Source organism: Bos javanicus, chromosome 26 (assembly GCF_032452875.1).
Source record: "Bos javanicus breed banteng chromosome 26, ARS-OSU_banteng_1.0, whole genome shotgun sequence".
Classification (NCBI taxonomy): Eukaryota; Metazoa; Chordata; class Mammalia; order Artiodactyla; family Bovidae; genus Bos; species Bos javanicus.
This window is the reverse complement of record NC_083893.1, coordinates 5338098-5363390: the sequence shown is the minus strand read 5'-3', so window position 1 is coordinate 5363390 and position 25293 is coordinate 5338098. Positions and strand designations below refer to the sequence as shown.

Below are 25293 nucleotides of genomic sequence, written 5' to 3'. Positions count from 1 at the left end.
GTGGGGTTCTTTTCTTTACTTGACTGAGTATAGTGTTTGCATTATATAGTTTGACTTGACAAGAGAACCCATAAAAATCCCCACTTGTGGCCCACTTAAAAAAGAAGTATTATAGTTTTAGGCACTGCTGAACATCATGCTGAGCTACAAAAAATAAATAAAACATCATAAAGCTCCCCACCTTCATTTCACTTTTAGATCACCACATAGAGATACAACAAATACATTAATCAAAGGCAGACCACTGAGATTCAGATATATTTTGTTAAATATTAAATTGTATGGTTGAAGGAAAGATCAATTTCTTTTTAAAAGTGACACTATTGCCACCCTTCTAAACACTGCAGTTTACTAATGATTTTATTTTTATTTTTTTATTTTATTTTATTTTTTTACTAATGATTTTAAAACTGCTTGAAGGGTTTGAAACTGAATCACTACCACTTCATCCCAGCTGAGATTTAGAATGTGAATCTCACAATAGGAATACATTTATGTTTCAGGTTAAATAAATTCAGCCTCTTTTCTTTTAGAACTGGAAGAACATTTTGTTGACTCAGACCTCTATTTCTGTTACTTAGAGCTAAAAGAAGTCAGTTCAGCATAAGAATTTCTACAAGGCATTAATTGGAATTTCTCTGGGAAGAGGCACACTCTGTATTGTATACAATGCTGAGAAGCTTTTTTAACCTTAACAGGCAATGTTGTTTCCAAGTAAGTCTTCTTTGCTGCCTCTGTGCAAGCATGCGTGCCCAGGGCTACTGTGAAAATGGACATGAAGAACTAAAAAATAATTCTAGCCCCTACGAACTCAGTGAGATGCTATCATGAAGGCTAGACATCTTTGATATGAGCTCCAAAATTTATTTCAGGTGCCATCCCCTCAGTCTCCAGTGACCCAAAATATGCACACAGAGTGATGTGTTGAAGCACTGACAGCAGTGAAGTATTTCTAAGTGAAAATACACTCTCATTTCCCCTTGATAAGGTAGAGTTTATCAGAAGGTATAAGTACCATGATCTCCTACTTTCTAAGACCCAGGGTTCATAATGGGACCAAGCTCATCTACCTGATTCTTACACGTTAGATCCTTCCATTTTAAGAATAAATAGGATTTGGTCAATACACCCAAACACCAAACTTGTTTAAAATGACATAATCCCAACCACAGATCCAGCTTTACTCTTGAGTATTTACCCTATTTGGGCTTCCCTGGAGGCTCAGAGGGTAAAGAATCCACCTGCAATGCGGGAGACCCATGTTTGATCCATGTGTTGGGAAGATCCCCTGGAGGAGGGCATGGCAACCCACTCCAGTGTTCTTGCCTAGAGAATCCCCATGGACAGAGGAGCCTGGTGGGCTACAGTCCATAGGGTCACAAAGAGTCGGACATGACTGAGTGATTAACCACATACACATTTACACTATTTAACAGTAAGTAAACAGAATGGGAAAGACTAGAGATCTCTTCAAGAAAATTAGAGATACCAAGAGAACATTTCATGCAAAGATGGGCACAATAAAGGACAGAAATGGTATGGACCTACCAGAAGCAGAAGATATTAAGAAGAGACGGCAAGAATACACAGAAGAACTGTACAAAAAAGATCTTCAAGACCCAGATAATCACAATGGTGTTATCAATGGCCTAGAGCCAGACATCCTGGAATGTGAAGTCAAGTGGGCCTTAGAAAGCATCACTACAAACAAAGCTAGTGGAGGTGATGGAATTCCAGTTGAGCTATTTCAAATCCTGAAAGATGATGTTGTGAGTGTGCTGCACTCAATATGCCAGCAAATTTGGAAAACTCAGCAGTGGCCACAGGACTGGAAAAGGTCAGTTTTCATTCCAATCCCAAAGAAAGGCAATGCCAAAGAATGCTCAAACTACCGCACAATTACACACATCTCACACGCTAGTAAAGTAATGCTCAAAATTCTCCAAGCCAGGCTTCAGCAATATGTGAACCGTGAACTTCCTGATGTTCAAGCTGGTTTTAGAAAAGGCAGAGGAACCAGAAATCAAATTGCCAATATCTGCTGGATCATGGAAAAAGCAAGAGAGTTCCAGAAAAACATCTACTTCTGCTTTATTGACTATGCCAAAGCCTTTGACTGTGTGGATCACAATAAACTGTGGAAAATTCTGAAAGAGATGGGAATACCAGAACACCTGACCTGCCTCTTGAGAAACCTATATGCAGGTCAGGAAGCAACAGTTAGAACTGGACATGGAACAACAGACTGGTTCCAAATAGGAAAAGGAGTACGTCAAGGCTGTATATTGTTACCCTGCTTATTTAACTTATATGCAGAGTACATCATGAGAAACGCTGGACCGGAAGAAGCACAAGCTGGAATCAAGATTGCCGGGAGAAATATCAATAAGCTCAGATATGCAGATGACACCACCCTTATGGCAGAAAGTGAAGAGGAACTAAAAAGCCTCTTGATGAAAGTGAAAGTGGAGAGGGAAAAAGTTGTCTTAAAGCTCAACATTCAGAAAACGAAGATCATGGCATATGGTCCCACCACTTCATGGGAAACAGATGGGGAAACAGTGGAAACAGTGTCAGACTTTATATTTTTGGGCTCCAAAATCACTGCAGATGGTGACTGCAGCCATGAAATTAAAAAACGCTTACTCCTTGGAAGGAAAGTTATGACCAACCTAGATAGCATATTCAAAAGCAGAGACATTACTTTGCCAACAAAGGTTCATCTAGTCAAGGCTATGGTTTTTCCTTTGGTCATGTATGGATGTGAGAGTTGGAGTATGAAGAAGGCTGAGTGCCAAAGAATTGATGCCTTTGAACTGTGGTGTTGGAGAAGACTCTTGAGAGTCCCTTGGACTGCAAGGAGATCCAACCAGTCCATTCTGAAGGAGATCAACCCTGGGATTTCTTTGGAAGGAATGATGTTAAAGCTGAAACTCCAGTACTTTGGCCGCCTATGTGAAGAGTTGACTCATTGGAAAAGACTCTGATGCTGGGAGGGATTGGGGGCAGGAGGAGAAGGGGACGACAGAGGATGAGATGGCTGGATGGCATCACTGACTTGATGGACGTGAGTCCGGGTGAATTCCGGGAGTTGGTGATGGACAGGGAGGCCTGGTGTGCTGCGATTCATGGGGTCCCAAAGAGTCGGACTCAACTGAGAGACTAAACTGAACTGAACTGAACTGAACTGAAATACATGCATACATGTGTGTTCAGTCGCTAAGCTGTTTGACTCTTTGAAACCCCATGGACTGTAGCCTGCTAGGCTCCTCTGGCCATGGGATTTCCCAGGCAAGAACATTGGAGTGGATTGCCATATCTTTCTCCAAAATACGTACAAACATATTTTTAATATTTCTTCTCTGTTGCATAATCTCTCTCTCTCTCTTATCTTCTGCTGGCTATCTGTCCAGCCAAGAATTTGGGATCAACTGAGACTTCTTCAGGAGCTGGTATGAGGCTTCTTATATCTCAGCCCCACTCTGAAGATGACTGGCTGGCATGCTTGTGGTCCAGAATCAGATCATAGCTACAGATCTAGATTCTATCTCCACTGAAATATTACAAAAGGTTAGTAAGCAAAACATTACACTGACAAGTAAAGTCTTTTTATCAGTGGCTGTTTAATTAGGATTTCCTGATTTTCCTCACCTGGACTCAACATGTGCTAACTGATTTTCTAGAATTCCTCTAATTAAATCTTCTGTTATTGACAGACAATTGACTTATTCTCAAATTGCCTCCTCAGATCAATTGTGTCTTTTATCACATGTACATGGTATATTTATTTCCTTTTTCGAATCTTACTAATTTGTTAAATTACTGCAGATGATACATGAATGCAAATGATTCCCATGAATCCTGAGAGAATCCCCTAAGTCCTTTATGATGTTTTTCATTTCTTTGAATAAATAATCTGTATGGCATGTTTGACATTTCACATAGAGACACATAGTCTAATCTTACTGTGCAGATTAGTAAAGAATCTGCCTGCAATGTAGGAGACCCAGGTTTGATCCCTGGGTCGAGAAGATTCCCCTTGAGAAGGGAGTGGCTACCCACTCCAGTATTCTTGTCTGGAAAATTCCATGGACAGAGGAGCCTGGTAGGCTACAGTCCATGTGGTCACAAAGAATCAAACATGACTGAGTGACTAACAACACTTTTACTTTAGTCTATATACATTTTGCCACATCTTTACTGCTACCAAATGCATTTGGGAATATGGAAAAGATTCTCACGTTTAAGTGTGGTGAATTCCATCTGTGTATAGTAAGTTATACATTAAAAAAAAAAATCATCTTAGCCAGACTATTACTGAGTCATAAAAACCAGTGAAATAATGCGCTTGCAGCAGCATGCATGGACCTCGGGCTCATCACACTAAGTGAGGTGAGGCGGAGAAAGACAAATGTGGTGTCACTTACAAGTGGGATCTAAAAAAAAAGGAATGATACAAATGCACTTATTTACCTAGAAGAAATAAAATATGGCTTCCAAAGAGGAAAGGTAAGAGGATAAATTAGGAATATGGGATTAACATGCACATATTACTATATATAAAATAGATAACCAATAAGGGCCTACTATATAGCACATGGCACCCCACTCCAGTACTCTTGCCTGGAGAATCCCATGGACAGAGGAGCCTGGTGGGCTGCAATCCTTGGAGCCGCTAAGAGTCGGGCATGACTGAGGGACTTCACTTTCACTTTTCACTTTCATGCATTGGAGAAGGAAATGGCAACCCACTCCAGTGTTTTTGCCTCGAGAATCCCAGAGACGGGGGAGCCTGGTGGGCTGCTGTCTATGGGGTTGCACAAACTCGGACACAACTGAAGTGACTTAGCAGCAGCAGCAGCATATAGCATAGGGAACTATATTCAATATTTTGCAATAATCTATAAGGAAAAATATTACCTAACCCTGACCTCTGACCACCTCGTAGAGACAGACAACTGATCTAAGCTGTACCAATTTTTGAAACTTGAATGGACTGACACCGGTTGAAGCTGCTACCTTGATGGAAGTGTCCGTAATCTCCAGTTGCTGAGGTCTCCATGGACTGTGACCCATGGTGACCATTGTCAACATTAGGTCACAGCGGTGGGGATGGGAGAGAGGTTTACTGCTCCTTCAAGGCCAGAATCTGGCCAGTGGGTGGCCATGGCTAGGGCTCTGGAGTTCTGCAGGACACAGCCCTCAGTCTGTTCCCATACTCCCAACTCACCTGGCAGCCCCGTGGCCAGAGGACCCCAGGGAGAAAGCTATGACTTGCCTTTCACCGTACTTTCTGCCCCAGGACCACTGCCAGGCTGACAGAGCTGAGCAGGACCTTTAATTTGCACTAATGATTTCATGCTAAGGATCACATGCTGATAGTCATGGACTAATGGCTGAGAGCACATTCTGCCCTGTTACAAACATAATCTGGAAAAAAATGTGTGTATATGTATAATTGAATCACTTTGCTGCACAATTGAAACTAGCACGACATTGTAAATCAACTATACTTTAATTTTTTAAGTTTATTTTTAATACCTTGATGAAACTTTTGTTCTGTGTAATCCATAAATATTGCTTTGGGAGTATTACCAATTAATTAAGTTTAATACTACAATACTACCTTAATAAATAAAAAGTTCCTTCATTGAATTATTCATACATACTAAAACATTAGGGCTTCTCTTGTGGCTCAGATGGTAAAGAATCTGTCTACATTGCAGGGTTAGATCCTTGGGTCAGGAAGATGCCCTGGAGAAGGGAATGACTACCACTCCAGTAAGCTTGCCTGTTGAATTTCATGGACAGAGGAGCCTGGCTGGCTACAATTCATGGGGTCACAAAGAGTAGGACTCAACTGAGCAACTCACAACATATTAGAACAAAAATTCAAAGTTGGTAACTCAAATTGAATATAACTAAGCATACATATTTTGGGTCTTAGTGCATCTTAATAATTTTGAATAGCAGATAAAATTAAATTTTATACAGGAGGGATTAGATCTGATAGAGTGCCTAAAGAACTATGGATGCAGGTTCATGATATTGTATAGGAGGCGGTGAGTGATCTCCAAGAAAAAGAAATCAAAAAAGGCAAAATGGTTGTCTGAAGAAATCTTACAAATATCTGAGAAAAGGAGAGAAGCAAAAGGCAAAGGAGAAAAGAAAAGATATACCCATCTGAATGCAGAACTCCAAAGAATAGCAAAGAGAGATAAGAAAGGGTTCCTAAGTGAACAATGCAAAGAAATTTTCCCATTCTATGGAAAACTAGAGATGGGAAAGACTAGAGATCTCTTCAAGAAAATTGGAGATACCAAGGGAATACTTCATGTAAAGATGGGCACAATAAAGGACAGAAACAGTATGGACCTAACCAGAAGTGGAAGGTATTAAGAAGAGGTGGCAAGAATACACAGAACTACACACAAAAAAATGTTAATGATCCAGATAACCATATACGGGCTTCCCTTGCAACTCAGTCGGTAAATATTCTGCCTGCAATGCAGGTCACTGGGTTCTATTCCTGGGTCAGGAAGATCCTCTGAAGAAGGAAATGGCAAACCACACCATTATTCTTGCCTGGAGAATCCCATGGACTGAGGAGCCTGGCAGGCTAACGTCCATGGGGTTGTAAGAGTTGGACATGAATTAGTGAGTAAACCAGCACCATCAACCACGATGGTGGGACTCACTTAGAGCCAGACATCTGGAAGTATGAAGTCAAATGGGCCTTTGGAAGCATCACTACCAACAAAGCTAATGGAGGTGCTGGAATTTCAGCTGAGTTTTTTCAAATCCAAAAAGACGATGTTGTGAAAGTGCTGCACGCAATATACCAGTAAATTTGGAAAACTCAGCAGTGACCACAAGACTGGAAAATGTCAGTTTTCATTCCAATCCCAAAACAGGGCAATGCCAAAGAATGTTCAAACTATAGAACAACTGAACTCATTTCACATGTTAGCAAAATAATATTCAAAATTTTCCCAGCCAGGCTTCAAGAGTATATGAACTGAGAAATTCCAGATTTTCAAGCTGGATTTAGAAAAGGCAGAGGAATCAGAGATCAAATTTCCAGCATCTGTTGGATCATAGAAAAAGCAAGAGGATTTCAGAAAAGCATCTACTTCTGGTTCCTTGACTATGCTAAAATTTTTTATTCTGTGAATCACAACAGACTGTGGAAAATTCTTAAAGAGATGGTAACCAGACCCCCTTATCTGCACCCTGGAGAACGTGTATGCAAGTCAAGAAGCAACAGTTAGAACCCAACATGTAACAATAGATGGGTTCAAAATTGTGAAAGGAGTATATCAAGGCTGTATATTGTTAACCTGCTTATTTAAATTCTATGCAGAGTACATCATGCAAAATGCTGGGCTGGTTGAAGCATAAGCTGGAAAAAGATTGCCAGGAGAAACATCAATAACCTCAGATATGCAGATGACACCACTTTTATGACAGAAAAGTGAAGAGTAACTAAAGAGCCTCTTAATGAAAGTGAAAGAGGAGAGTGAAAAAGCTGGCTTAAAACTCAACATTTAAAAAACAAAGACCATGGCAATCGGTCCCATCACCTCATGGCAAATAAATGGGGAAACAATGCAAATAGTGACAGACTTTATTTTCTTGGACTCCAAAATCACTGCAGATGGTGACTGCAGCCATGGAATTAAAAGACACTTGCTCCTTGAAAGAAACACTATATGACAAACCCAGACACCATATTAAAAAGCAGAGACTACTTTGCCGACAAAGGTCCATCTAGTCAAAGCTATGGTTTTTCCAGTAGTCATGTATGGATGTGAAAGTTAAGCCATAAAGAAGTCTGAACACCAAAGAATCGATGCTTTTGAGCTCTGGTGTTGGAGAAGACTCTTGAGAGACCCTTGCACTGCAAGGAGATCAAACCAGTCAATTCTAAAGGAAATCAATCCTGAATATTCATTAGAAGGACTGATGCTAAAGCTGAAGCTCCAATACTTTGATCACCTTATGCAAAGAGCTGAAGATTGAAGGCTGGAGGAGGAGGGGATGACAGAGGATGAAATGGTTGTGTGGCATCACGGACTCAATGGACATGAGTTTGAGCAAGCTTCGGGAGTTGGTGAAGAACAGGGAAGCCTGGCATTCTGCAGTCGATGGGGATGCCAAGAGTAAACATGACTGAGCGACTGAACAACAACAAAAATAACAACTTGAGCCATTTAATGAAATTAATGTATTATATAATTATCATTAGGTAAAAACAGGAGACCATTACAAGGCATCAAAATTCCATTTTTTGAAAATTACAACTTCTCTGGAACTGTGCTGAATCAGTTGGATGCACCTTCTTTGGTTATCTTCCTTCTCCTTTGTACTTTCAAACTTATTTTAGTCTTTATGAAAACATGCTATTGCCTAAAAATCAGGACAATATTGCTTTATCAAATTGTGAGTGCTGAAGTCTATATTTCAATTTTTAATGCTGAAAAGTTATAGAGATCATTTCATATCAAGTTTAAGAACTAAAAGATAATAAAGAAAAATTAATGCTACAACTCTTTCAAGATAAAGAATCCCTAGGAAAAGTGGCAAGAAAAGTTAAAAGAAAGAAAAAAATTAAATTAAAAATCAATCAGCATGCTAATATCTATGTACGTGTTATGAGCTGTGGGCTCATATGTGTTATTCCCTATAGGCTTTACTTAGCTCTCCAATGCTAATTAAATTAAAAGAAATGGAAAGATAAGTTTCCTAAATTTCCAATATCTGTTTATTTTATCTGAATACTTGCTAAATATAATCAAAAATTTGTACAGTTGTTTTCAAAGTGGCATCCTAGAGTGACAACTGTAACTTAATTTTCATTATGATTAGAATATTATATTAGTTCAAGCTTCAACGTCTGGCTTATTATATTTGCCTTCCAATTCAGCTTTCTGGATTTATAATCTCCTATTACAATCTACTCGGGAGTAATCATTATAACGTAATAATCTAGTGGTGCCCCATCTCAGACCCTCTAGAGGTTCCCTCAGCACCTATATGGCATAGAGAAACATTTATGATATGACATAATTTACTTAATATAATTATGACATTGTCCATTCTGTCACCTTTCTTTTGAAAGGAAACCCCTATCCCCTCCCATTTTCCTTCTCACCAGTATGCATCCTTCATGAGTCAGCTTCAACATCACCCTCTTTCTCTGTTTTCAGCACATGCCCCTCATAGATTTAGTCACTTTGTTTGATTGGTTTAACAGAAGCTGTCAATGGCCCACACATGTTCCTCAGAGTAAGTATTCACTCTGGTCAACTACCCTCTGCTAGTAACTGCAGTCTCACTGAACGGCCTTATATCAGAGTTGCAGAGAACTGGTTGCCTGGAGGCAGGAAGTGTAGAAAATATGCCCCCATCCACAGCATCACTGACCAAGAACTCTCAGGTTTTAGTGTGTGAAATTACCAGTCTTATCACTCTCAGGATCAGTAATTCTGGGGAACACAGTTTTGTGTCATTTCCCAGAATTTTCCCTGTGGATTAAGTTCTAGTTCTCTTAATTGTAGCTGGTTAACTGTCTAGTCAAGGCTATGGTTTTTCCAGTGGTCATGTATGGATGTGAGAGTTGGACTGTGAAGAAAGCTGAGTGCCAAAGAATTGATGCTTTTGAACTGTGGTGTTGGAGAAGACTCTTGAGAGTCCTTTGGACTGCAAGGAGATCCAACCAGTCCATTCTAAAGGAGATCAGTCCTGGGTGTTCTTTGGAAGGACTGATGCTAAAGCTGAAACTCCAATACTTTGGCTACCTCATGAGAAGAGTTGACTCATTGGAAAAGACTCTGATGCTGGAGGGATTGGGGGCAGGAGGAGAAGGGGACAACAGAGGATGAGATGGCTGGATGGCATCACCAACTCAACGGACATGAGTCTCAGTGAACTCCGGGAGTTAGTGATAGACAGGGAGGCCTGGCGTGCTGCGATTCATGGGGTCGCAAAGAGTCGGACACGACTGAGTGACTGAACTGAACTGAACTGAACTGCTATTCCTTTATTGGCTTCCTTCTCTTCTCTGCCTCACTTCCACTTCCTCACTTCCCCACTAGTATTACTTTAAGGTCTCAGACAGAAACTATTTATACCTGAAACTTTGTCTCTAGGTTTTTTTTTTTTTTTTTTTTTTCTTCTTTTCCTTATAGAATCCACAGTAAAACTTTCAAACCAGAAGTATCGTGTGGGATTCTGGAGTTGAATGGCGTGTTGGCCATATGACATAAAGACCACCTGGCATGTTGTAACAAAAAAATTACAAGACTCTCTCTTGTGGTGAAGTAGAAAGGTGTAAGGGGATACATGCCTCTCATCAGTTTCTCCAGGATTTGAGAACTATAGTGACACTCATAATGACAATGACTACTGAGTTGACGGTTTTGCAAGTATTGTCAGTGCTCTCAGAAAAAGAACTGATGAGCCCAAGCCTAAATAAGAAGTTCTCCATGACAGTATTTAAAGACACTCTCCTTTTTTAAAGTTAGAGAGGAGACTGGACTGAAAAAATGGACCTTTTGTTTGACTGTAATAGTAGTTGACTTGTAGATACTTACTGCAAAGCAACAGCAAATCTCTCTTTTATAACTCCAAGGTCTGAGAGGAAAAAGGTAGGATCCTAAAACCTGAACTTGGGAAAGAAAGTGTATTGTTTTTTTTGTGCAGAGATCACATAGATGCCTTATCTGAGATTAGCACTCCAAAATACATGTATGTTCCTTCAAAATTTTCCTTCATCTTATGGTTTCTAGACCACTGTGTTCAAGACCAGACATGCCTTAACTGAAAAAGCATTGTCTCTGATTTAAGAAAAGTAGGATTATTCATCAAAAGGGTAACAAAAACTGGCTAATATTTCCAGTTAGAAATTAAGAGAACATATCTAGGAATGAGTGTTGAGTACACTGGACAGGAATGCGTCTGAAATATAAGGTACGCTTGTTATTTAGTCACTAAGTCGTGTCTGACTCTTTTTCAACCCTATGGACTGTAGCCTGCCAGGGACCTCTGTCCATGAGATTTTCCAGACAAGAATACTTGAGTGGGTTGCCATTTCCTTCTCCAGATTATCTTCAAGGAGGAGGGATCGAACCTGAATCTCCTGCATTGGCAGGTGGATTCTTTACCACTGAGCCACCAGGGAAACCCATAAGGTACACAGCAGATGCTAAAAATATGTTTACACAAGCAAATGACTTTACATTTAAACATTTGTGTTTTGGGTGCAATTCCAAATTTATTCTTAATGTTGCTACTAGCGCCACCTGGGAAGCCTGTGGATAATTACATGCGTCTCTAAAAGTTCTTGTAATTTCAGAAAATAAAAATATATATTAAATAGGATAATAATACTCTCAAATAAATCAATGTTTAAATTACACAATGGTTATAAAATGTAAATCAACAAACTTAAAAACTTAAACGGAAATGCACACAATATGATTAATTAAAAAAAAAAAAAGTCTTGAAAGTTATCCAGCACAGTGATCAAAGATGAATGCACTTTATTACCATCTTGCCTTATGCCCAAGTGATTTTACTGACAGCTTTCAAATCATTCTGATGTCCATCATTTAACACCTGGCATTAGTTGAATCTCTTTTCAAATTAAAGTGTAAAAAGTTTACTCACGTATAATTAATACATTTAAGATACGTACATACTCCACTTACCCTGACTTGACCCACAAAGGCATTGGCTTCTTCTTCTACCACTGACAGATTTCTGGGCAGATAGGGATCAAAGACTGGTGCGTTGTCATTGACATCTGTCACCACCACGTTTACCGTGGCAGTCGAGGTCTTAAAGAAAAAAAAAAGTGATTAAATGTGAGAGGAGTTATTTTTATTTTGATGTCAGTTAATTGGTTATCTGGGCATTTGTCTATCTGAAAAGCATTTCATTACCATTCCTATTCCTTAGCTTTCCAAAAAAAGACAAGGAAAAAAAGGAAGCTCGCAATCTTCAAACACCTCAAAAATAAATAAATAAAAGTCAGATGGGAAAAACAAATGATGACATTAAAGGGCAAGCATCTTCTTGAAAATGTCAAGTATTTCCTGGAGGCTTACCTTCAGAAAGTGCTTTTACCTTTATCTTGTTCACATTTTATGGATGGTAAGCTTTTATTTATATACACATGCACCTCTTTTTTCTCTGAAATGTAACATTTCTGGAGTTTTTACCATGTACATGTTGCACTGTTCAAAAATATAACTAGTACATTATAAGATAACATGGTATACCAAATGGGTATTTTCAGATAAGGAAATACTACCAGAAAATACTACATTAGTAATTTTCTAGATACACATCTAAACCAAAAGTTTGAGTATCATACACTGCAAATTAAAAAAAAAAATACCTTATGGTTATACAGCCTAAGGAAATGGTAAGTGCGCAACCCTACCAGTGGTATGTACTTCCTGGTTAAAAGGTGAAATCCCTGGCCTGATGCAACCTGAGACTATAATTTAGGTCAATGACTTTTGCATAATCAAGGAACATCTTCATACCTGATGCAAATGGAAACTGCTTTTTCTAATCAAAGCCTGAGTATAGTTTATGACCTCCACCCATCTCTGTCACATGGTGGGGAAGATCACAGAAGGCTGAGACCAAAATCAGACAAAGCAAGGATGCTAGTCTGGAAAATGAAAAACCCATAACAGGCAAATAATAAGTAGGAGGAAAAAGCAGGACGAAACTATCATGGGTGAATTATTTACATTTCTTTTTATAAAATACAAAAAATTATCCTAATCTGTTTAAGTAAGGTGGGTGAAAGACTAGAGAACTGAACATAAAGAAATGACTTAAAGGAAGTGAATCTGAAGAAATTTTGCAGTGGTCATGGGACTATGGATGTCAAAAAACTGGATTTCCCAGATAATGACTATGGTGTGATAACTCACCTAAAACCAGATATCTTGGAGGGCAAAGTCAAGTAGGACTTGGGAAGCAACCCTATGAACCAAGTTAGTGGAGGTGGTGGAATTCAAGCTGAGAAATGTCAAGTCCTAAAAGATGATGCTGTTGAAGTGCTGCATTCAACATGCCAGCAAATTTGGAAAACTCAGCAGTGGCCACAAACTAGAAAAAGTCAGTTTTCATTCCAATGTCAAAGAAAGACAATGCCAAAAAATGTGCAAACTACCACACAATTGCACTCATTTCACACCCTAACAAAGAAATACCCCAAATTCTCCAAGCTAGACTTCAACAGTTTGTAAACCGAGAACTTCCAGATGTTCAACCTGCCTTTTAGAAAAGGCAGAGAAACCAGAGATCAAATTGCCAACATCTGTTGGATCATAGAAAAAGCAAGAGAATTCCAGAACATCTACTTCTGCTTCACTGACTACGCTAAAGCCTGTGACTTGTGTATTACAACAAACTGTGGAAAGTTCTTGAAGAGATGGGAATACCAGACCACCTTACCTGCCTCCCATGAAACATATATGCAGCTCAAGAAGTAAGTTAGAACTGTCATGGAACAATGGACTGGCTCAAAATTGGGAAAGGAGTATGTCAAGGCTGTATATTATCACCCTGCTTATTTAACTTATATGCATAGTACATCATGCGAAAAGCTGGGCTGGATGAAGCACAAGCTGGAATCAAGATTGCTGGGAGAAATAACAACAAATTCAGATATGCAGATGACACCACTAATGGCAGAAAGTGAAGAGGAACCAAAGAGTCTCTTGATGAAGAGAGGAGAGTGAAAAAACTGGCTTAAAACTCAATATTCAAAAATGAAGATTATGGCATTCGGTCCCATCATTTCATGCCAAAGCAATGGGGAAAAAATGGAAACAGTGACAGACCTCATTTTGGGGAGCCCCAAAATCACTGCAGGTGGTGACTGCAACCACGAAATTAAAAGACACTTGATCTTTGGAAGTAAAGCTGTGACAAACCTAGACAGCATATTGAAAAGCAGAGACATTGTTTTGCTGACAAAGGTCTGTCTAGTCAAAGCTATCTTTTCCAGTAGTCAAATAACCTGTGGAAACAGTCAACTTGGTTTCCTAAGTGCTTCACCATATTTATACACAAATTACCTTCCACCCACTGTCCCCTGCCCTCAAAAAAGTGACAACAAGGTCCTAAATGGTAAAACTGCCAGACCTGCCAGGCTGAGCTGGTGATAGACGCAATGAAATACGTCTTATACTAAGTTAGATTTAACTTTCCTCATAAATTGGGTAAGAAAGCTAATCCCAGGTGTCTATTATTCTATCAAGTCAAAAGTTTCAGCTGCATAACAAGTTCAGAGTATAGTTTCATCAATTAAAAGAGCTCATTCAAGAAGAAAAACACTTCGAGTAATTTTAAGTAGCTTTTCCAAGTGAAAAAAAATTAATTTACGAATTAATGGTTGTAACAAATCATTTCAGAGAGTAGAACTGTAAGGTTTTATCAATTTCTTTAGTACTATTTTTAAAACCCTTTCCCAAAGAGAGTACTCACCCCATCTGGCCTGCCATCAGAAGCAGTGATGATCAGAATGTAGCGGTCAGTGCTTTCCCTGTCCAGGGCTTTCCCTAAGGTTAGAATCCCAGTACTAGTGACAGAGAAAACAAACAAACAGATGAGGCACAAAAAGATATTACATCACTGGGAGTCTTCCTACTAGTGTGAACTACTCTTGATAGTTTCTTTTTTTCCCCCTTCCACAAACATAGCTTGCATATTTAAGATGTTTGTTTCTAGGATTCATGCTGAAAATTGAAAAAGGCTTTTAAAGCTGTTGAGCTTCTTAGCAATAATGAAAAATTGCCAAACTAAATAAGGTAACTGGGTTGATTCTATAGCCTCCAAGGGTTGGGGGCGAGGGGGTGGTGGATATTGCCTAATTCATCCCAGGAAGAAAGATATCTATCTTGTTGTGATTATTTCCAAGGTAAAAGAGTCCATTAATCTTTAGCAGTTCCAAAATCCTATGAGTAAAGAAGTCATTTTTTTAATCTAGCAATATATCACCACTCCCATTCATTGTCACATATGTGACCACTATGGAAATGCAAATATCTACATTTCACCTTTGATAAAACTTAGAGATTAAAATTTATTTTTCCTTTTTTTTTTTAAACAAATTTCAATATGACTGAGGCTTGTTGTAGAAAATTGGAAAATACACAGTAGAATTATCAAAATTTTCACAGATATTGTGGGTTATTTTTTAGCATTTCTTTTTTATTTTCTATTATAACCATATTTAAATACATTATAATTACTTTCAAAAGAGCACTTAGGCTTCATATTTACATTCTTTTCAAGATAATATAACTTTATGAGCACTCATTCTCTCATTTTATATTTTATAAAAACAAATGCTTTTGCTGATATACTACAATTTAACCATTTTGTTATTCTCTTAAGATTTAGACATTTCTTAAGCATTGTGTATAATGGGAGATGATCAGCCTTTGTGAAAATTCTCATACTTAGAGTATTTTTAAATCAACCTTTTCACTGTTTAGAATACATACTTTGAAACATTTAAGATTTTATCCTCCCAAGTAATTTGTTTTATAACAGTCTGTCACTTATAATGTTCTTTAAAACAAATTCTACATTTATGTCTTAGATATTCCAGTTTAATATTGTGTATGGCATTTTAATTAAGGCCTAATAAGCATCTACTTTGAGGAGAGGTTACATTGATTTAACAAAACATTAAAATATTCAAGTATAAAAGCACATTGTTTCTGATAGATAAAAAGCTTTCATTTTAATGCAAGTGCTTTTGTCCCTACAGTGAAATTTAAACAATTCACACCACATATGCTAGTTGAGTACAAAGAGTCAATGCCAAGGAATCAAGATCAGAGTTTCAGTTATTCTATTTGTTTTATTGTTGTTATTGATATGGATTAAAAACAAATGTTTTAAACATATGTTATGACTATAAAAAATTGACTTTGCGTCTGGTGCATCTTAAAATGTTTTGTTAAATAACTGAAAACCAATTCCCAGAGTAGTTCATAATAATCAGGTTTGGATCAACTTCCCACACCAAATGGTTTGAATAATCTCATTCTAAAATGACATTCAAAGAGAAAAGTAAGGCATTTATTACTTCTGAGACTTATTCACAAGTTAACTTAAGAAATAGAAAACCTGAAAACTTAATCCACAGTACAATGAAAGGAAGAAAAAAAATTGAGTTATTGTTTTCTATTTTCCTCCTCAGTTTAAAGTTCAAGACTATATCATTCCTTGTATATTAAATTAGAAAATCACTAGAAATTTATATTTCATAAGAATTTAGAGCCATATTATACCTAAATAGCTTATTTTTCATGGCCTCATGATTATTATGGAAATAGTCCTTTGCTTAAGATGATATGTGCCTTGTGTTCCAGTGTAGTAGAGACAGGATACTTGTGAGATGGAAAAATAGAGAAAGAATAGGTAATTGTCTTTTGGTATTTATAGCTGAAAGACTAGTTTATGAGTCCACACAAGCATCCTTTCATGAAATTCCAGAAATAACTGGAAAGGAGGACTCTGCTATCTGCTGGATGGAAGCTATAGGGCACAATACATTAGGCTACATTTAGGAATGTAGCAAATATTATCAGTAATATACTAAAAATACGTAAGACTCCCTCCTGGTAAAACATCAGTAATAGTGCTAATTGAATTTTACATAATTGAAAATCTATTGCACAGGACAAAATCAGTAAAAATGGTGACCCAGACAGCTTGAAGAGATGTTTCAACACTCTCTAAAGAAGTGTCGAAAAATGAAGCATCTTTGATAGGACTCTAGAAAATAGTCAAACATTGACAGTGCCCAAATGGAGGTAGATTTAAGGAAAAGGGAACTTTAAAAATTGCTAATAATAAATATTTGTTCCCTTTTTACTTGTCCTTGCCCCATCTCTTCCTGACTTAGAGTGGTCTTAAAAATGGTGATCAGCACCCCCAGTGTGATACTCTAGTCCTTGCGTCTGAGGCAGCAAAACTACCCTTATTCACAAAGTATTGGATTTGTCTATTCCAACTGGTCTTAAAGGCTGCCTGAAGGGATAACATAGCTTTTGTCTTCGTTTTGCCTAAAAAGCAGAATTCACTCAAGGCGAAAAAGCAGTGGGTATTCCTGGAAAACAGTGTAAGTCAGGGAGCAATCTGCAGTCACCTAAGGCAACAGATTGTGTTTGAGGCATAAGAAAACCAAAAGCCTGGAAGGGAAAACTGAGTAGCGACTTTCTTGGAAATTTAGGGCATTCAAAAATGCCTAAGTATACTGGTAAATAGAATTGAGAGTCCGTATATGAACCTATATGTCTGTGACCAAATGATTTTCAAAAGAATGCCAAGATCATTCAATAGTGAAAGAAAAGTCTCTTCAACAAATGATTGCTGGGGCAACAGGAGCTCTACATGCAAAAGAATGTATTAAAAAACCATACTAAAAAAACTCAAAATGGATCAATAATCTGTATGTAAGTACTGAAACCGTAAAACTCTTAGACAAAAACATAGAGATAAATCATGATTTGGAGTTTGACAATGGAATCTTAAATATGATAACAAAAGCATGAACAGCAAGAGGAAAAACTATATGTTGGACTTCCTCAAAGTTAATTTTTTGTGTATGAAACTACAATATCAATAAAGTGAAAAAATCCTACAAAATGGAGAAAATATTTACAAGTCATATATCTGATAAGAGTCGGTTCCCCACATACATAAAGGACTTGGTACAACTCAAAAACAAAAGAAACAAACAATTCAATTAAAAAATAGGTAAAGGATTTGAATAGGTATTTCTCCAAAGAAGATACACAAATAGCAGATAAGCACATGAAAACATGCTCAACATCATTAGTCATCAGGGAAATAACAAATCAAAATTACAATGAAATAGTACTTCATACTCACTAGGGTGGCTACAATTAACAAAACAGGTGGGAAAAATAATGTGTTGATGAAAACACGGAGGCATAAAAACCCTTCTACATTGCTGGTGGGAATGTAAAAAGGTTCAGTCACTATGGAAAACAGTTTGACAGTTCCTCAAAAAGTAAATAATTACAATATTATGACCCAGCAGTTACAATTCTGGGTATATATTCAAAAGAACTGAAAAAAGTTGCTTAGTATTGAAAAGTACACACACACACACACACACACACACACACATACAGTATCAACAATAGCCAAAACAGAAAAGCAGTCCAAATTTTCACCAATGTATGAATGGATAAGCAAATTGCTGTGTATACATGTAACAGAATATTATGCAGTTGTAAAAAGAAATGAAGTGCAGAGACACGGTTCAACATGGAAGAACTCTGAAATCTTTAGGCCTAGTGAAAAAAGTAAGACACAAAATGTCACCTATTGTGTCCTTCTGTTTATAGGAAATATCTGAAATAAATAAATACATAGAAGTTGCACATAATTAGGTGATTGCCAGTGGCTGAGGAGAAGGGCAAGTAGGGAGTAACTGCTTAACGGGTTTGTGTTTCCTTTTGGGATGACCATGTTATGGAATTAGATAGAACTGATAGTTGGAGAACATTGTGAGTCTACTAAATGCCACTGAATTTCTGACTTTAAAATAGTTAATTTTATACTATGTGAATTTAACCTCAATTATATTAACTATATTGCACAGAATTCCCTCACCAAACACTAAGGCTATAGTCCTAAAATGTACTGTGTTTGAGAAAACCAAGCTCTTTTAGACAATGAATTGGTTTGCCAAAGCATAAAAATTGTGTTCAAATGTTGTTTATACAATGTAGATTAAAAATAGTAGAGGGTATTTACTGCTAAAGCATATCTACTGCCAAACAAACCAACCTGCTATTTTAGTGTTCATTTTCTCCAAATGCATAATTAGGAACTAATACCCCACCAGCATAATTATGCACTGACAGAGATTATCTCACAGGTTTCATGCTTTGTGTTCTATTCTTCCTTTAATCTTTTTCAATACATTCTACTAGTTGTGATTAACATTATTTACTCTTACAAGTGTCTGTCTTTCACAGACTCATCATACTGATATGGGCATCATTTTTTCAGGCCTTAAAATGATAGAGATGTTAGAGTGTACTTCAAAATGTGTAATTGTTTCTAGTTTGACATGGCATTCCATGTTAAGCAGTAATTAGTGATTAACAAATACAGACCAATAGAAAGAGTTAGATACTGGTAGTAGTTTAGGGAGAAAGATAATGGAGACATGAACTAGTAGTGTGAAAAGGATGATTGAGTATGTATTTTGAGAGTAGAGCTGACAGAAAAAAAAATGCATATCATCTTTCTTATATATTAATCTTCAGTGTAGTTTAAATTGACATGAAAAACATAATCAAGCTTTAAATATAGTGTCAAATTTAATTAGTCACAAAGAAAGAAATAAAAATGCCAGTGAAGATGTAAAATCTTCAAAGACAATTCTAACAAGGGGCAGAAATAACTCTGGCTTCTTCTATTTAGCACTTAGCGTTTAAGTGTTACATCACATGCCTTGTGCTACAATGGTGATAATCAATAAGAATTCCTCGATCTCCTGCAATAAATAACTTATATATTGGTCATAATAGTTACAGAGGAAGTTTCTTTACATCTTGCTTAAATGTTTACTTAATAGTGAATGTTTGCTGAACAAATATTTGATGAATAATATACTAGAACAGACACAAAGTTATTAATGCATTATGCTGCAGAACCATAAAGATCTAACCATTTAATACATGGTGCTAAATGATCTGCATAATGGATGATTGTTCTCTTTAAGGAACAAGGATTTTTCTGTAAAGAAGTTTTTTCCCTGGCCATATGACTAATCCACTAATCTAATTAAAACACATATAACAATTCAACACTTAGTCAATCCATACTAGCATTGAGATTCATTACTACTAACATTTTTAACAAATTATAAAAATGTTTTGGTATATTTTTATTTCAATGGAGAAAAGGTAAATTAATGGTATCATAATGATTATTGCTAACAATGGCATTATAGAATAAAATAATATAATGTTTAATATAAACAATAAGCATGTACTTTTTTTGTTTTAAGAAGGAAAATGTAACCAAGATCACTACTTAGATGAACTGAAGCATCTGATAAGAGAGAACATAAATTGTTTTCTATTATTTTTGGAGAGAGTACCCAAATTATTCAAATCCTTAAAACTTACACAGAAGTGGTGATGCAAATTTGCACAAGTATCCCAGAAGTATCAAAGGAAGCAGGAATTAAAGTATCAATTTTCTTCCATTTCAAATGTGTTGAAATATATTGCTAAGGGTCTAGACCAGCCTATACATATCAATGGGAATAAGAGCAATGTGTTGGCTGAAATAAAATCACCATAAGATAAAAGGCAATGTGCTCAGTGTACAGATCCTGAATCAAGAATGATCATTGAAAGAGACCATGCAATCATCATAGAGACCTGACCTATTCTAGCTGCCTGGAAGCAGTTTGCATTCAAGGATATTTCTGATTGATTAGCTCAATTCAGACAAAGAGGACGCTGCATTCGTATCTTTCACACCTTAAAGAACCTCTGATTCTCAGTTAGGTTTCTGTCTGTTTGGCCTCAAAATCATAAATGAGAAAGTAGAAGAGAACCACTTGCTACGGTAGCAGCATGAGTGAGAGTGTCTTTGATAAAACTGGTAGCTCATTAGATTTCACATCCAGCAGTTGTAAAATCCTTCATCATCAAGAGAAAAAGGGATAAACACAGGAATGGAAATCCTTAACAGAGAATAGTGGTGAAAGTTTCATTGTTTTCTTATTTTTATCGCCTTTATTAACATATAATTCACGTATCATTGAATTCACCCATTTGAAGTGTAAATTCAATGATTTTATTAATTTAAGTATCACCAGAATCAACTTTTAGAATATTTGACCACTGTATCCATTAGTATCCACTCCCTATTCTCTGCCACCCCCCAGCCTCAGGAAATGTGTAGTCTAATTTGTCTCTATGGATTTGCCTACTTTGGACATCTAATACAAATGGAATCATACAAAATGTGTTCTTTTGTGGTTTCTTTCATTTAGTATCTTATTTTCAAGGTTCATGCATGTTTCAGTACTTAATTCTCTTTACTGATGAATAATATTCCACCACATGAATACACATTTTGTTAATCTATTTCATCTACAGACAAACATTTGGGTTGTTGTCCACATTTTGCCATTTTAAATAATTCTGTTATAAACATTTTTTGTCCAACTTTTTAAGTGGACACGTGTTTTCATTTGTCTTGAATAGTGGAATTGCTGAGTTATATGGTAACTCTGCTGCTGCTGCTAAGTCACTTCAGTAGTGTCCGACTCTGTGTGACCCCATAGACGTCAGCCCACCAGGTTCTCCTGCCCCTGGGATTCTCCAGGCAAGAACACTGGAGTGGGTTGCCATTTCCTTCTCCAAATGTGAGAAATAGTTTTACAGAATGTACATATTACATTCCCCCCAGAAATATATGAGAATTTTGATATTTTTACCTCCTCACCCGTACACACTATTTCCTTTGTTTTTCATTATAGCCATTCTCAGCGGATGTGAAGTGGTATTTCATGATTCTAATTTGCATTTCCCTAGTGACTGGTGATTATGAGCATGTTTCATGTGCTTATTGACCATATACATATCTTTGGAGAAATGTCTATTTAAAGTCTTGTACATTTTTATTTAGATTATTGATCTGTTTATTTTCAAGATATAGTTCTTTACATATTCCATATATGTCCCTTGTCACATACATTATCTAAAATATTTTCTTTCATTCTGAGAGGCTGTCTTTCAAATCCATGATCATGCCATTTGAATCATTTTTTTTTTCAAATTTTGATGAAGTGCAACTTATTGGTCTTCTCATTCATCACTTTTGCTTTTTGTATCATATCTAAGAAAGCATTGCCTAATCTAAATTATAATTTACATCTGTATTTTCTTCTACATTACATAGTTTAACCTTTTATATTTAGGTCTATGATTCACTCTGAGTTAATTCCTACAAATAGTGTGAGATAAAGGTCCAACTTCACTCCTTTGTGCGCTGTCCCAGCTTTATTGTTGAAAAGATTATTCTTTTCTAATTGGATTGTCTTGGCCCTTTCTTTTGGAAATCAATGGACTATAAATATATGGGATTATTTTTGGACTCTTAAGTTTTTCCTTGTTATCCAGACATATTCTTATGCTAGTACCATGCAGTCTCAATTATTGTTAAAATGCCTCTTTTACAAAGTTTTCTTTCTTTAAGGATGATTGCAAATTATAACTAATTTATGATTTGTATGTACCTATCATGGAAAATTCAAAATATCTGTCTTTCCATTTTTTAAATGGAAGCTTATTCATCTGTGAAGTCTAAAACTCTGGGAAATACTGTTTCCAGGCATACAAATTCATGACTGTACCATCCTTGTCAATGCAAAATTTCAGGTGTTTCTTAAAAGATCGTGACCATCCACAGTTCTCTTGATACATCATTGTGCACCACGTGCTCCTGAGACTGAAGCAGAGCTGGACTAAGTTGCCAAAATTTTCACTTTGCACTCATCAGCTACATTTAGATTTCCATCCTTTCAGGGAGTAAAACCACTCAGGACCACAGAGAAAACATCAGAGAGATAACAAGAACATCTCTTTGACAAGCAGCCACGTGTGACAGCAGAACGGCCACTTTGCTATTGCAGAAGAGAAACAAAGCAAACTTCAATGCCTTCTTTAATGCCTGCTGTCAGTTTTCTCAATGGTTATGACTGAAATTACCTCTGATATGTTCAGAGAGGTGAGTAGAATGACATGAACACAGACCTAAAAGAGGCTTAGCATGGACATGAAATATTTTTATCTTAGCTTTTCTAGAATATACCTGTTACTCAAAAATTGAAGGATAGACTTTGGTGACACCTTAAATGCATTTGAATTATACTTTATCTTACAAAATTCCCTTTGAATGAACAATTTAGTGCCAAGTTACTTTTTGTAGAAATACTTTTGTTATGAATAGCTGACAGCTTTAAAGGAATCTAATTAATCCCAGGTTATAACTCCAAATGAAATGTTTCCACCTCAGTGGATTTTACCTAGTAAAAATATTTAAAATAAATAGTCTCCTGAGTATGATTTCTGAATTCAGAATTATCCACCCCCTACCCCTAGCTCTCACTAATATATGTATGAAAAAAAGTAAAATAAAACTACAGACAGCTGAAAGTCTTTGATTAAAAGTCTGTTCTCTTGCTACCAGTATATTGTTTAACACTTTAAAAATTAAAAAAGTAAACATTTAGAAATTATTAACTTACGTTTCTGAAAGATTGAAAACTCGCTGTGGATCTCCATTCTCAATGGCATATGTTATTGGGTCTCCCTCTCGATCAGTCGCCTTCAGAGAGAAAACATAAATTTAATTATCAAGTAATTGATATGGCTTCTATTCAGTACAGTATAATATAGATACTTGAAACTAATAGCACAGAAGGCCCATGATACCTTATAGAATAAAGATTAAAATATGTGCTAATGACTACATGTAAATACCAGATCCCAGCATTTCTACCACTCTTTTTCATCTGAAAGCTGCAACAGTGAATAAGAATAATATCCCCTGAATATATACATAATCTTATCAGGTGGGGAAATATAGTAATGATTTTCATAGAGTGTATTTAATCTTATATGAATAATTCAAACAAATATGTTAGACTCTACATAAATGTTTGCATTGTCAAAATAATTTAATATACTTTTTTTTTCTCTTTTTCTGCTCAAAATATATTGTCTATAAAACTTTATGGTTAAGATTTCTGAAACTGGAGCCAGAGAGCCTGAAATTAAAAACTGGGCTCTAGTTGCTAATTGTGTGATCATTTCTCAATATCCTCATTTGTAAAATGAAAACTATAGTAATTCAAAAGTTAATAGATGTTGAGAGGGTTAAGTGAAATAATCTGTGTTAAAACACATAGACTAACATCTGGCACATTGTTTCAGTAAATATTAACATTTTTTCCCTTCTTAAGTTATAGAAAACAAAATCTACAGCTTCTGCCTTTGAGTTCTGAGTTTCTCTTACCCAAAATAAAGATATACATTCTATATTGTGGCATTGGAGTCTGGGATTTTGCCACCTAAAATAGCCAATGATTTCCTTTTCGGTGATCCATTACATCCCCTTATGGAAGAGGGGTGAATAAAGAAATTGGGATGATATAAAAGGAATAAAAGAGGGATCTGCCTAAGTATGACCTCAAGAGGAGGGGAACTACTATTTATTTATGTTAGTTGGTTGGCAGATTCTAACCTCTCTGTTAGGCACTGCTCTGGAGTTTGCAGGAACTCCAGAAGAAAGTGGGGTTATATGGGGTCCTTTCAAAGACTGGACAACAACTATCCCAGCCATGAGAGGTTAAGTATGAAATCCCATTTCTGGACCAACAGGGAGCACTGTTTCTACAGGTAGATCAGATGGCTTAGACATGGATTTCAGGGTCCTAGTTATGGGACAGCTCTATCAGCTATCACAACAGATGGGTGGCCAGAAACCTCTGGACCACACTAATTCCAGAGTCCAAGGGCAACTGAATAATAATGTGAGTGTGTGTGTGTGTGTGTCAGTAGCTCAGTTGTGTTGAACTGTGACCCCATGGACTGTAGGCTGCCAGGCTCCTCTGTTCATTGGATTTTCCGGGCAAGGATACTGGAACGGGTTGTCATTTCCTTCTCCAGAGGATCTTCCTGACCCAGGGATAGAACCATATCTCTAGTATTTACTTAATGCAGGGCTTTGTGGACAAAGCTTTGTAGAAAGAAAGAAACTGAAGCCACTCAGTCATGTCCAACTCTTTGCGACCTCATGCCTCCTCCATAGAGCCCCATGGCCCATTCATGATGGGATTTTCCAAGCAAGAGTACTGGAGTGGGCTGCCATTTCCTTCTCTAGGGGATCTTCCCAACCCAGAGATCAAAGCCAGGTCTCCCACAATACAGACAGCCACCATCTCGTGGCTTAGATGGTGGCTCAGAGCTTTGTAGAATTAGTTAAAAATGTCACTTTGGTAAAACACTTCCTTTGCATGACTTTCATAACTTCATATTTAGAATCAAACCTGACACCCTCCAGAGACATTCACACATAATTTGTGCCCACCAACACCCACAGACCCCACAGAGACTGAGACAGAACTATGTTTGAGTATCTCCTAAGGACGTATGGGTCAGCAGTGGATTGCTGCAGGGGTGGGGG

General features: G+C 36.9%; 1 protein-coding gene across 1 annotated transcript in view; it reads right to left on the bottom strand.

The window, feature by feature from the left end:
* Nucleotides 1-25293, bottom strand: part of PCDH15 (protocadherin related 15) — a 1038229-nt gene that overhangs the window by 276428 nt on the left and 736508 nt on the right. Inside the window, exons 16-18 of the mRNA XM_061402659.1 lie at nt 23354-23433; nt 14515-14608; nt 11712-11840 (exon numbers count right to left, since the gene is read on the bottom strand). Of these exons, the coding sequence (XP_061258643.1) occupies nt 11712-11840; nt 14515-14608; nt 23354-23433 (303 nt within the window). The remainder of the gene's footprint in view (nt 1-11711; nt 11841-14514; nt 14609-23353; nt 23434-25293) is intronic.